Raw genomic sequence first — 14733 nt, forward strand, 5'->3', positions numbered from 1 at the left:
ATCATCCACAAGGTCCTGACTGCAGCCTTTCAGGTAAAGGTAACAACTCCTCACTGGGAGGTACCAGTAACAAAACTGATGGCAGATTTGGATATTCAACAGACAGTTTGTTTCTAGAAGTATGTCTGGAAACATAGATTGTAACAAAAGTAGAAGCCATAAGATATGGTCTTATAGTTCCCTCAAAATATGAGTACAGCAAATGGCATAGCATCTCATTTCCAATATGCCAGGCCAAGAAATCCACAGCATATTCTGAACAATAAATATGAGGTACCCAATTTTTGTGCTGGTCACTGACTTTGCATCAGAATATAATTTACAAGCCCTCTTTGAGACAAGCATTACTGTTATCTTTTCAGACCAGAGAATGAAATGACCACAAATGTAACAAAACACATTACTGTTATTAATATACTGGTGTGACTTAATGCATGACTCAATTACTCACAGTATTCAACTATAACTATAACTTCTAACACTATAAATGACATTAGTGTCAAACGCATTTTGACCTCAGGAGGTCATCATCAGTGGCAAAAGGAGAATTAATTCATATAATGTGATTAAAATAAATAAGGTTTTAAAAAACAAATCCTGAAGGTAAGTTCTTTACAAAATCATAATAAGTAACACTACACTAGATGTTGGTTTCACATGAGTTGGTGTATTGTACTCTGCACTTGGCTATTAAATAAAGCGTAAAACCAACAACTGTGAATTCAGTGACAAGAACACCGAGTCTGACTTAACATAACCAAGAATTCAACATAGTTACCCACACATGTACAGCAGAAAAAATATTAATTTCATCCCTCATAACATCTACTTCTGAATTTTTGGGTAAATTAAAACTTACCCTTAGTTCATCAAGCTACCTATTTATTTCTCAGACAATGCAACCTACAACTTGCTCTATAAAAACACCAATTTTAGTAGACTCCTCACCTACATATTAATTTTTCAAATAATAACCAAACACCTACAGAATCAAAGTTACAAGGAATGAACTGCCTACTATTTGCTTTTCACTTCTGTTACTGCTCATTTGACTTTGTTTTGGTTTGACTTTAGGTTCACTTTCTTCAGTACTTACAGTGGCAGTAACCTCAACCCAGGAACAGCATTTTCAGTAAGTGTTATAATCTAGCAATGTTTTAATGAAGCTCTTATGCAGTAGTTCTACACTTTTGTATCAGGAATAACTTACAGCATTCAATCAAAGGCAGGTTGTCACTGGCCAGCACACAGAAAGTGAAGGAAGGGTGTATTAAAGCATAAAGATAAGCTGTAAACCAATGTCATATAAATGTTAAAATGCAAACCTACTTAATTTCCCCCACCAAATAGAGAACACTACAGTTTATAAATAGCAAAGAACAAGAATTCGGTTAAAATCAACAGGTACTGACTGGAAAACAGCTTCTTAATAATTTTATCACGGACTGCATAATATTAACATGCACTGTCCATATATAAGGACTGCAATGTAGAGAGCTTCAAGTACTCAGTCTACCTGCAGTTCCTGTATATAATAAAGGCTGCTGTTATCCATACAAATTCAACATCACTTCGAGTACAGCAAACTTATGTCCAACAGAGATTTGCTTTCATACGTACAGTGTGTCCGTAAAATAATGGTGGGGTAACAAACAGTCATAGTTTTGGAACAAAGCATGATAGGGACATGAAATAAACGTCAAAATAATGAGAAACTCTCCAAGAATCTTACCTGTTCAGTAGATTTCGATATGTGCTCCTTTAGTTGCCCTGCAGACATCAAGACGATATTCAAGTTCTTGCCATACACGACCGAGAACATCCGGTGTGATCGATGAAACAGCTTCAGTGATCCGTTCTTTCAAATGGTCCAAATTTGTTATTTGGACATAGAACACTTGTTGCTTCACATAACCCCACAAATAAAAATCCATAGGGGTAAGATCTGGAAAGCGTGGAGGCCAGGCTATCCACCCTCTTCGTCTGACCCATCGCTGAGAAAAAGTTTGGCTTAGGTAATCCCGCACGAATGTGGAAAAATGTGGAGTAGCTCCATCTAACTGGAGACTGAACTTCTCCGGTATTTGGGGCACTGCAATTCAGGTGTTACATAAAATTTATCCACAGGACAAAATTAAACCATTCAAATTTGCTACAGACATTCTTGATAGGTTAAATCATGATGGGGAATTTTTAGACAAGTTTATGTTCAGTGATGAGGCTACATTTCATGTTTCGGGACGAGTCCATCGGCATAAAGTTAGAATATGGGGTAATGAACCTCCATATGTCATTATGGAACATCAAGGTGATAGCCCATAAGTTAATGTGTGGTATGCAATTGGACAAGACAGAGTTATTGGCCCCTTCTTTTTTGCTGAACAAACTGTGACAGGAAAGAACTTCCTGGATATGTTAGAAGGGTATGCAGTGCCCCAAATACCGGAGAATTTCATTCTCCAGTTAGATGGAGCTCCTCCACATTTTTCCACATTCGTGCGGGATTACCTAAACCAAACATTTCCTCAGCGATGGGTCGGACGAGGAGGGTGGATAGCCTGGCCTCCACGCTTTCCAGATCTTACCCCTATGGATTTTTATTTGTGGGGTTATGTGAAGCAACAAGTGTTCTCTGTCCAAATAATAAATTTGGACCATTTGAAAGAACGGATCGTTGAAGATGTTTCATCTATCACACTGGATGTTCTCGGTAGTGTATGGCAAGAGCTTGAATATTGTCTGAACAGGTAAGATTCTTGGAGAGTTTCTCTTTATTTTGAAGTTTATTTCATGTCTCTATCATGCTTTGTTCCAAAACTATGACTGTTTGTTACCCCACCATTATTTTACGGACACACTGTACAATGGTATTTTCTCCTCTTTACTCTATGCCTCAGCCCACAGTTAACAAATGCACCATCACTACTCACACATATGTAATTTACAATAAAATACAACATTTAATATTTCTTTACACATGGTACTGTCATAATGTTATGGTTTTACTATGTTTCCATTCCCTACTGTCTTTCTATTTCATAAAAAGTGTAGGGAAGAGTGTTCATTTGTATTTGTGTAGAAAAATCTATGAATATAGATATTAATGGGCCACAACACAGAAGCATCAATGTATCTGCCTTTAGCTCAATGGATTTACTGAACACACCTTTCTTAAAGAACCTAATTCCACACTGGAAGGGGGTTTACTGTACGGAAGATGTGAAGACACACTAAAATGTAAGAAACTGCTTCCACAGAGATGTTCATTGGATTTATGCAAACAGATCCATAAATTGGTGTTTCTAAGATGAGAGTCTACTGTGAAATCAGTGTCACATATTCATGTGTAATGGTGCAGAAATTCCATGTACTTTGAAAAGATGTAATTTCAATGCATATGACCGATTCAACACTTTATGACACAAATAACACTCAGTTTTTCCACTGTGTATCTTCATATGTAGATCTAAGGATTTCCAATGATGCATCAGTTTACCACACACTTCACAAGAGAAGCTTTTTGCTCCAGTTTTATTCTTCACACCAGGAGAATTTCTTTTAAATCTCCATGTATAGTAGGTAGCTTGATTACCCCATGATGAAACTGCCAACAAAAAACATTAAGAAGTTTCGTCTCAATACAAACAGCAATCCCTAATAAATGAATGGATGGATATCGTAAAATTATGTAGGATTTGAGGTTTTCACAGAAGTGAGTCTGAAGATGGTTCCTTGGGCTTTTGCCTCCATCATTGCCCTGATGATGGAGGAAGCAAGGACCTCTGAAATGATGGTAAACTTCTACCAGACTGCATGGCACTACAATCCAGAAGACAGCCATCTTCTATCCTAAAACTGCTGTAAAACTACTTTCACTTAGTGTCTGTTAATGCACTTTCCCATAAAATTATTTTAATAAAATCAAACACCACTCTCAATCCACAAAATTTGTTTTCTTCCAAATATCTATACCCATACATCATTGTACAGTCCTATTGTTAAATTGTGCTAGTGTAAATCCCCCTTCATGTTTGTTCATCCATCATGCTGTTATTTACCAATTGTAGGAACCTGAAAAGTATACTTTTTTGGTAGACTGCAGTGTCAGATTTCATCCAAATCTGTCCATCAGCTCTTGAATTTATTCATGTGGACAAACAACGATCATCCAACCAGATATAGGGTGACATGTGATCAGCACGACGAATCCCCCAGCTACTGCTAGTTTCCATGACCAGATTACGCTACCATTGTAGCTCCCCAATTTCCTCACGATGCTGGGTTGGCACCAGTCCCATACACTGGTCGAAAATCTCATGAGTAATTTCTTTCCCCGAGATTCGAACCAGCGCGCATTCCGTATCACCGGTCCGAAGCATGATGCCTCAAGACAGTGTGGCTACCGCGCGGGACGATATATCAAGTATATAATTAAAATGGGAAATTACATATAGAAGGCAAGGAGCCGGGATAGCTTAGTCAGTATAGTGACTAGCTACGGGCTGGACGACCGGGGTTCGATCCCCGACGGGGGCAGAGGATTTTTCCTTTAGCCTCTGCGTCCAGACCGGCTCTGGGGCCCACCCAGCCTCCTCTACAATGGGTACCGGGGTCCTTTCCCGGGGGTAAAGCCGGCCGGGGCGTGATGCTGACCACTCACCCCAATCTTGTGCCGAGGTCAAGGAAGAGAGGAGCTATATCTCCTCTCACCCCAAACGCCTACATGGCGTATAGTGGGACAAACTTTACTTTTACATATAGAAGGCAAGTAATTGAAGGAATGGTTATAGCAGTATAAATTATCTGCAATTAGGATACAGGAATAGGAAATCAACATGTGGAACTTGCATAATAGAAGCCAAGTCCAATTAACACCTACTGTATAAAATAGCGTATTTTATATGTTTCTAGTGGCAGAGTTACACGTTTTACCTTTGTAGGCTTTTAGCATCATAAGGGAGCTGTTAACTAAATTTGTTTTATTCTCTTTGTTATATTACACTCTTATCTGTTATTATATTGTTGTTTCAGTTCCTGCTCCTTTTATCAACTTACTGAGGTTCACTGTTACGGTGTTTCAATACCAATTTTGTTTTGGTAATTATAATTGACTTGTTGCTGTTTCAGTTTTCATCTTTGTTTAAATTATATCCATAACTGCTCCTAGTAACTGCACCTCATCATTAACTTAAATGTATATTGTATTCAACTGATTTAATTCTCTGAGGTACTGAATGATTTCCTTGGTGATTGTGGTATACACTTTGGTGCAAGTTTTTCTTTTTTAATTTTGTTTCCTAATGTTGTAGTTTAACATTTATTTTGTGTCCAATGTGCGACCACGATAAATTCCATGTTTGTGCTATATAAGTGTAGCTGATAAGAGGACTTCGTTCAGTTTTTGTGCATGGGCAGCTGTGATTTTTCTTTGTGTTTTTAGTGCTAGATTGTTATTACCGCTTATCTTTACTTCTGCATGTTTCGGGATCAGTTGTTACTTTCATGAGGCTGACATGCTATTTTACAGTATAAAAAGAAATATTTATCCCAAGTTTTGTATTTTCTTAAAATCTATAACCATATATCACTGTAGAACCCTCTTGCAATTGGTGCTAGTATCAACCCAATACCACAAGTTTGTCTGATGTTTTGGTATTACTAAGAATTAGAAAGTATGATTTTAGCATCATATATGCAAAATTCGGCATAAAGGAACTTAAGATCTACATTTCATTAATTGTGTTTGAGCAATAAACATTCTTAAACAAAGAATGGCAAATGCCTTGAATAAACAGCATTAACATTACTTGATTATCCATGCATTCAGGAATGGACTGCCGCAAGATACCGAAAAGATGAGTATGGATTAAGATAAATGGTGGTTACATTTTAATATTGGACATTCCTTACTCACACATATCCATCTAGACTAGTAACAACAATATCAATGTACAGTTTTAAAAACAAATATCAGGTAAAATCTGATTGCATTTTGTGTACCATATACACCATACCAATAAAGAAAAATTAATATTACATTAATATTAAACTCTGGCCAACACATTTTCTACTCAAACTCAAGAGCCATTGACAACAGGCAAATGTACGAACACATCATGCCTGTCAAGAAGACAAACTACAATATCAGTTCAAGGGCTGCAAGGGATAGAACTCTCTATCATAGAGCACAGTCAAGATTCATGCATAGGTCATGATGTGCAGAAGTTAAAATGTGAACTTCACTTTTATATCAAACCACAACAAAGCAATAACAATTAAAACTTTCAATTCAATTACAAAAATGATCATTAAAATAATAACCCACAAACGACAAGAGGAATATACGTCAATCCATCCTATTAGCATATTTGCACACTACCAAACGACTTACCATTTTGAAGAAAAATACAGCACATTCTCTTCAGTATGGTGTACTTCAATTTAAATTTAAACACAACTTTAAGGTAGTACTTGACAGCTTAAAATTTATCATTTCACAAATTGTCAGTAAAACTTTAATACTTTCCTAAAATTAAAAATGACAAACATACAAATACTGAGAAATGGTTATTCAAATGCAGTGGCTCAACAAAAAAAAGATATCTTGAACACAAATAGGTTGTCTGTCGAACAATAAATTGGTTTGTCGTACAAATATATCACTGACAAAATGGAAGATGTGCCACAAAATTAATTTGTATCAGATCATAAGAACTTAAACTAACAGTCAAAAAAACTTGTAGCATAACACATACCAGGGGTACAAATGAAATTGTTCCTCTCATCTCAGTGAAAAGTTAAGCAACCAACAAAAATCACGTAAGGTCTCAACCCACGATACATAATAAACATCTCTATTAATGGAATGTTCCAGTCTCACCTGTATATTTTAATTAGCTATTTTAAGACCTCAAAAACAATACCTCTGAATGCTGCATGTTTGAGTGCTTTCCAGTGATAATTGGCATAAACCAGTGCAAGCAAAGTATTGTTGAATGTTTCCTTGCAATTACAGTACAAAGAACAGGAATCCACTGGCAATATAATGGGGGCATGCTTTCCAACCATCATGCCTATGCAACAGGGAAGTTCCATAACCACTTTCAAATTCTAACCACTGTTCCTGTGCTGACAGCATCTAAAACAAGCACACAATATACAAAATGTGTTTCCAATATTTCATTTTCTTCTCAACTACTGATATCTATAACTGAAAGTTTCAAAATAGCTTAGGCAATTCACTTCCATCTCTTGTAACAATCGTTTTACTTCGCACAATATTTTCATAGGATGGAGAAAATGATAAAGGGAATTCTGACATAAGCACAGAAGAAATGGTAGTTTCTATAATAATAGACAACACTCCTACAAACGAAAGCAATGTTCAGACTGCAATATCCTTACCAGAAAAAAGAAAAATGATAGAGAAGTGATGTTGAAGATTCATTATGAAATGAGGTCTTTAAAGGTCATGAAGAAAGTGTCATCAAAATTGTGAGATGAGCATAAAATATACAATGAAAATATGGCACATCAGGTAAATATTAACAGTTCTTACTTTAAGAAATAAAATAGATCAAGATCTATTTGAAGTGGAAATGATGTGGTATAATCAAACTGCATACATTTGCCCAACAATAACTCAAAACTAAATATTACCATCAACTTTATCAACATCAAATGCTGAACCCAGTTTTAATTAACAAAATGCAGATGCAAGAAGTCAATCTGACATAGAATGACACTCACTTTTGTTACTGGGTAAATACAAACAATAAAATACAAATTTTCTACCACATTCAAATACATCTACACACATTATATATATTTAATTCCATCAACTTCACAAAATTTGTCAGTACTTTAATTATGGCTTCAGACTTCAAACAAAAAAGATTGCAGATGATTGTGACATTTAGTGCACAAACATAAGACTATACTAGGAGTCATCAGTGGCAAGGAACCACAGGGTCACCATTAATCTCTCGAGCTGGTATTGCGTCTCTGAAAGGGGTGTCTTTATTTCCAATAACACTTATGGAAAAGAAAGAAACTGGGCTCAAAACAAGTTAAAAATCGTCCAGAGATATTTGATATTTGTAAATAATTACTGATCTCAAATGATCCTTCTTATAATTTTAAATCATGCAGTAACATGTTGTATTAACTTTGTTCCTTTCTGCTTCTTAAAAACTCATGTACCTGACACACTTATTCTTCTTTTCACCATACTGTCTTCATCCATAGCTAGCTGCTTGCAGACATGGTTCCTTTGGTAATAAGATTTCTCTACTTGACTTTTGACAAAATCTGATCATGGATATGTCAATGAAACATTCTACGATTCTACAGACATGTTGACAAAACACATCAAGTAGTCTAAACATACCAAGTATAACTGAAAAGATGTACATGACTGCAAATGTAAAGCACACAAGGAAAGCAAATATCAATTTCATATATCCTGACCATTTCAAATATACCAACACACAAACAATATGACTGCAATATGTCACTTCGTACATACACAATGATGTCTTGAAGTTAACAGCAAATATTACAAAATAGACAGATAGATGAACAGCACACTGACAATCACAGAATGCTCACATAATCTTATAAAATTGAAAATGCTTGCTTGTGGACATGAAAGAATGTATGACTGCTTACAGCTCGAGAAGGGATCTTACCCATTAGCTGAAAAACCAGTGAATAATTGCAAAAAGGTCAAAAATGGTGTTCTGGGATTGAGTCCCAGTAAAGATGATTCCCGTAAGTCAGAAAATAAGAATAGAACAACACTACAAAGACAAAAATTGTTTTGGTGAAGACATTACAAGAATAAAGATTAGCAATCCAAGGAATGGTCCTGGCTTCAACTCCTAGCAGATAAAAACTATATACCATGAAAACTGATGATGAGAGAATGTAGATAAGACCAAAATTGTTTTGGCCAGGAGATTACAGGAATATATATTGTTAACTGTATTCTTTTGTAATAATTAAGGTAATTTGTCTAAAATTGTTTAGGTCAGCTAACAAATAAGTAAACAGAAACACTATTGTCAACAAGCAATGTCAATAAATCATGTCTTATACTCACAGTTCAGACTATGTTTTAAATAACAAACAGTCAGCAGTATCCTTATGATGATAAATGTATCACACTGCCACACATGTATAAGTGAGTGAGTGTTCATCATATATTTAGTTTAAAATTCAAATACCATTATTCAGTTTTAAGATCAACCATAAACATAATAAGGAACCATAAATTAAAAAAAGGATTTTCTAAGGAGAAAGAACAGGGCAAAACTGCCCCACAGTAACACTATAGGCATTGTTAGTATAAACATATACAAGAAAGTAGTGTCTCTTTAGAAGATAAATAAATAAAAAGCATTTACTCACCCACATTAATGACAACTGTTGAAATGAATGAGCTTTCTCTCTTCTCATCTTAATGATGTTACACATTTCCCTTATGTCATATTAACATAATGGATAAACGTTACTTTGATATGTTAATATGTTGTACATATATGTGTGTATGTTTTGCACACATAATTTAAAACATATTAGAACCGCAGATCTTGTCAGATTGCGCATTACAACAAAATTTCTTCAAATGAAAAGTCGTTTGAACCACTTCATAGAAAGCAGCGTCACCATCACTCTTGCCACAGCCACAGACAAATGTTTCAATGCTAACACAGTCGTGTAACATACCAAATACTTACACTCACATACAGAAATTATTTTAACCACTTCTTACACAATTTCAACAGTATACTAATGGTACACAGCAGTCTCATTACTATCTACATGCCAAAGTGTGTTACATTTTTTACATAAAATGTAACAATGTGTTCACACATGTTATCACTTAATATAAACACAAAATGGCTTGGCATACTGTTACAGATATCATACAGATACCAGTTTACACAGACTTGCAACTCAAACACAAAAAAAGACCTGACAAATTCATAAAAGCAAGTTTCTTTCTGCTCTTAACTTGGTATGATCCACATTACAGTTCTTGCACTAAAAAATGCTTCAACTTCATTATTAATTCCTATTGTGTGAAATAATAAACTAAAGAAGAAAATTGCTTTGATTTTATTTTCATTCAGTACCAAAAACAATGAAATTGTATTGCTTTCAATTTGGGAGAGAAATTTATTTTCAGCAAGATTCACACAAATGTATTTCATGTACTTCATGAAATTAATAATTAATGTAGTAAGGGGGAAAAAAGCCAAACCAACCAGCCATTCACTCATGCAATGAAATGGAATATCTTGGAATAAAAAAGTATATTCTGTAGCAATGGGCATCATTAGCATGGAATCCAAATTATTAGGTGTTGTTCATGCTCTAACGTGAAAAAAACAAAACAAGGGTCTGTCCATGTGTGCCTGTTTGACTGCAGTGTTTTTCCCAGGAGGTGAGTTATCTGGTTAATTCCAGAGTTATTTCCTGGTACTGCTTTTGTTTCCCATACATCAAGTTACAGTATCCAGGCCCCAGGAGGACCAGGATGCCCCTGAGGGTCTTCACCACCAACATGCCAAAGCCATACCCTGGGCACTGCACCTCTAAGAACATCCCCAAACAATGCATCCCCCACACCTAGTCACAACCAGGATCTTTTATTTAAAAGCCAAACCTTTATCACCCACATCCTTTCCAGAATGCTTGCTTCATTGGAGCCTGGCCCCCCTGCACTTCCTGTTCTTGGAGCTCTGACCCATCAGGCTTCCCATCCTGCTTCTAGCCTACCAGGGTTTTGGAAATTTATTTTCTGCCCTTGCAGGGTATATTGACCATGATGGAGTGGACCTCCATTGGTCCCTGCAGGCCTCTGGCTGCAACACTTTGGTGCTTTATTCTCAATGGCCTCACCCCTTGGTCACTCACTGCCTTTGTTGTTTTGGACAACCCTGGGGCTCTAACATCTTCAGGTATCTATCACGCACACCCTCCACCTTCAGAAAACAGTCTTTCTCAAAATAAGATTCAGAATATTTGAATATGAAAACATATAACAATCAATGAGTTCACCAAATCTGAGCTCCAGAAATACATAAGCAAATTTTTGAATGCCTAAATGAAGACCTCCAAAAAAAACCTCATAAGTTATATATATGAAGTTTGGGAGGCCACGAACTCCAGACAGGCAGATATCATTAACAAAATCTTTTTCAAAGCATTCACTGCATTCAATTATTGTTTTAAACTATAGTTTCCAACACAGATTCTGTTAAGAAGTGTACATTAAGTTACAAAACATATTTCTTCATTGAAAATAATTTTTGAGTAGGGAGCTACAGTGCTTCTATCTAGGAGTTTATAAAACTTGCATTACTTTTAGAAAACAATCCACAGAACAGTTAAATGCATAATATTTTTCTTAATTTATTATGTACTGTTGTGAAATACACTGAAGAGGCAGAGGTGCACTCAGCACTCAAAATAGTATTCTCTTGCACCTAATGGTCAATGAGCTCTATAAATTATGGTTGACCATAAGTCAGATCATAACAGATTAGTCCATATAATACTCCTGACTTTTCAACTATTCCAAGAGATGACTACTTGTTCCATTCAAACAGCTAGCCAACATAAGTTTGTAAAAAAAATTCATGAAGTCAACTAGAAGTGAAAACCAGGACCGAAATCAAACTCCAGTGGTGCAAATTAAATTTCCATTCCTTTCAGCTTGCCCATCAACCATCAATGCCACAAACATTTGAAATTATAAATGCAATGATACTAATGCTATATTCCTATATCTGTAAAAATAAATGCTTATCTTCAGAACCGCCTTCTATACTCTGGCTACTTTCAAATATGCTTCCCCAACAAACTGTTGCATATTTCCTGTCTCTCCTACCAGTGTTACAAGTTAACCAACCCAAGGAACCTCCTTCAGTTTGCTACCCCATCATATCAACATTAGGTGATCTCTATAAATTCATTCCCCACTTTTTCTCTCTTAGGTCAAAATATTTTGCAGAACACCAAGTCTTAAAATACACTCAATTAATGTTGTTTCATCAAAGAGGAACCATGTTGCATGATCATGCAGTAGTAGTGGTAGTGGTAGATATTTCAGTAGACATATACAAAGTACATGCACCCACATTCAATATCCTGACAAAATTAAAACTTGAAAAAAGAATTCATGTACATTTTTAGAAAAGAAACTTGGTGCCCATGATAGAACTCATATTTCTGTTTACCTGCAGAAAGGTGCCCATTTATTGGCCTCATATGGTGTTCCCCAATTACAAACACCTGAATGATCAATATAAGAAACAAATATAAATAAGATGTGCACTCAAGAAAACTGTGATCAAATAAACAATGTTTAGGCAGGCAGGCAGTGGTACAAGTGAAGAAGCAACCCCTAACAGCTCATGTTTTACTTTTGTTTTTGATTTGCCACATTTCAAAATTTACATTTTTCTACTATCAGGTTTCTTCTTCAACTTATCATAAAACATATTCATAGCACGAGTTAAAATGGCCTCACATCTGTTAAATACAGTTTTAAAATGGCACAATCTAATTGTTAGAAAGCATATCTAATAGTCTCTCCAAACCAAACACCAACTTCACTTCAAGTGGTACAACCTGCTCTCACAGATAAGACTCTGGCAAACAAGTCCTGGAGGTATTGTAATTATACCAATGTCAGAGGACATGCTTACGCACAGGCCTGTCTGGAGACTTAAAGAAAGCAAACCTATCACTATACTTTTCATGAACAGGCTAGCTAACTTATGAGCAACTTACAATTACATTCAAGCCTCAAAAATAAAAGCTGGACAAAACTTATGATCACATAAATAAGATAGGTTAATAGTTAAAATACGCAGCATGTTATGTTATAGGTTTAGGATATATGGAGTAGCAGACAACATATTAAAGTGAAAATAACATTGGCTGTATTAACACACAAAACAAAATATATACAGTATATATATATATATATATATATATATATATATAAATGTAGAGTGGGGTGACAGAACTATCAGGGCTCAAACCAGAGTAATCCATTGGATACATAAAATAATTTCCAAAAAAAGATTACTATAAATTGTGGAATGGCATTTATAGAAACCAGATTAAGAATTTTAGCATGGTATATAGCAATAATTAAACCTTAAGCATCAGCAGAGGGCACTGAAGAATTAAGTAACACACTTCATAAAGAATTACATAACAAAACTAAAAAAATTAATAGCAATGATTATATTATGCCGACTAGAGATATGAACTCATAAATTAGAAACAGAAAATTTTATATGACCAAGTAGAGGATGTAACTCAATTTTGTGGTAAATGACAAAATTCCACAATCATTAAACAATGTCAAATATTACATGAGACATTAAAACAAGCCACTATTTGGAAAAACTGAAAGTATGTTTCCCCAAAAATGGTTAAATAACTAAGAGAACTCATTCGCAGTAAAACAGTAATATATAATAGAATAATATAAGCCAATATATTCATTTATCCCAGATATTCATGTCATATGAAGGAGTAAATTACACAAAAGTTAAAACTCCAAAATTCTTAAGCATTACAGGTCAAAATACCAAAGTTCAGAAACATGATAGAACAAATTTATAACACTTTAGTTTCATCAACACTTTCACATGGGACAATGAAAGCAAAGGAAAACCACAAATAAATCTGTTGAAATAGAATTACTGAGAACAGCAAAATATACTTCAATGGGCTAGAAAAGAAATGATGACATTAAAAGAACTAAAAACATAACCTCCATTACACAAAATTTTGATATATATATATATAAAAAAGGAATGCGACCCAACAGAATACAAAAGAAACATTCCCAAACTACATGAAAAACTAACCATATGGATTAAGAAAATAAGGACGGCCTTTAAAGAAGCATAAATGACAGAACCTGAAACAGGTCACGTGGCCTAACCATACATGATGATAAAGAGGAGTTTCAAAACAGCAGTGGTTCAAGATCCCTCTCTTTTTTCCTAAAAATTAAGTTCACAATGTTTCATTTGGAATTTGTCTCATGGTAAGTTTAAATGCTGGGGGCCTGATAACAAAGTACCAACAACAACACAGAAAGGAATAAGCCACAAAATTTTACAAGTGCCACCTTCCACAGACATGATAATATACAGGCTGTCCCCAAAAAATGTGTATACACATTCAAGAATCCACTGTTCATCAGCCATATGGAGACAGGATATGTGGTATAAACAGGATAGGGTACCCCCACATTACAGCCATGATGTAAGAGCCTAGCTTGACAACATTTTCTCGATGTGTAGGATGCAGAAGATCTGTTAACCCTTTGCGGTCCCTTTCAAATACCACTACCGATCTCTGCAGGTCTATTTAAATACCACTAAACTGTATAAATTCAACTACTGTTATGAACTGGTCTGATTTTCTTTTTAACTTGCATAAAACGGATTAAACGTTGCTAAATATGGTAAAAATATGTTCTGAGAGGACCACAGTTCCTTTCGTTTAAATACTGACCGTGTGAATTTTTCTTTTCGGACAGTTACCACTGTCGCTAGTGAGATGTACGAGGTGCGATCGGAAAGTTTCAAGACTGTGTCAATAGAGGGCGAACCGGATGTAGTACGAGCTTCAGCCGCTAGGGGGTGCGGCCTACATTCATAGTGAATCAGTGTGCCAGCCGGCATCATCGAATTA

At 35.4% G+C, this 14733-nt stretch overlaps 1 protein-coding gene across 50 annotated transcripts in view; it reads right to left on the reverse strand.

Moving 5' to 3' along the window:
* LOC110830072 (uncharacterized) overlaps window positions 1-14733 on the reverse strand; it is a 122394-nt gene that overhangs the window by 83099 nt on the left and 24562 nt on the right. For 2 of the 50 annotated variants that reach the window (XR_015534979.1, XR_015534981.1), the window contains one exon: window positions 6924-7138. The exons of 45 other annotated variants lie outside the window; for them this stretch is intronic. Coding sequence is in view for 2 of the 5 variants with exons in the window: in XM_087348030.1 (XP_087204156.1) it covers window positions 3333-3604 (272 nt within the window). In the remaining 3 variants the exon portion in view is untranslated. Of the gene's footprint in view, window positions 1-2803; window positions 3605-6923; window positions 7139-14733 lie in introns of those variants that run through there. 3 more of the 50 variants (XR_015534980.1, XM_087348030.1, XM_087348046.1) reach the window with 3 other exon arrangements.

This window comes from Zootermopsis nevadensis, unplaced genomic scaffold (assembly GCF_977971745.1).
Source record: "Zootermopsis nevadensis isolate Lab colony 2312 unplaced genomic scaffold, Znev_1.0 Znev_ptg000012l, whole genome shotgun sequence".
NCBI lineage: Eukaryota > Metazoa > Arthropoda > Insecta > Blattodea > Termopsidae > Zootermopsis > Zootermopsis nevadensis.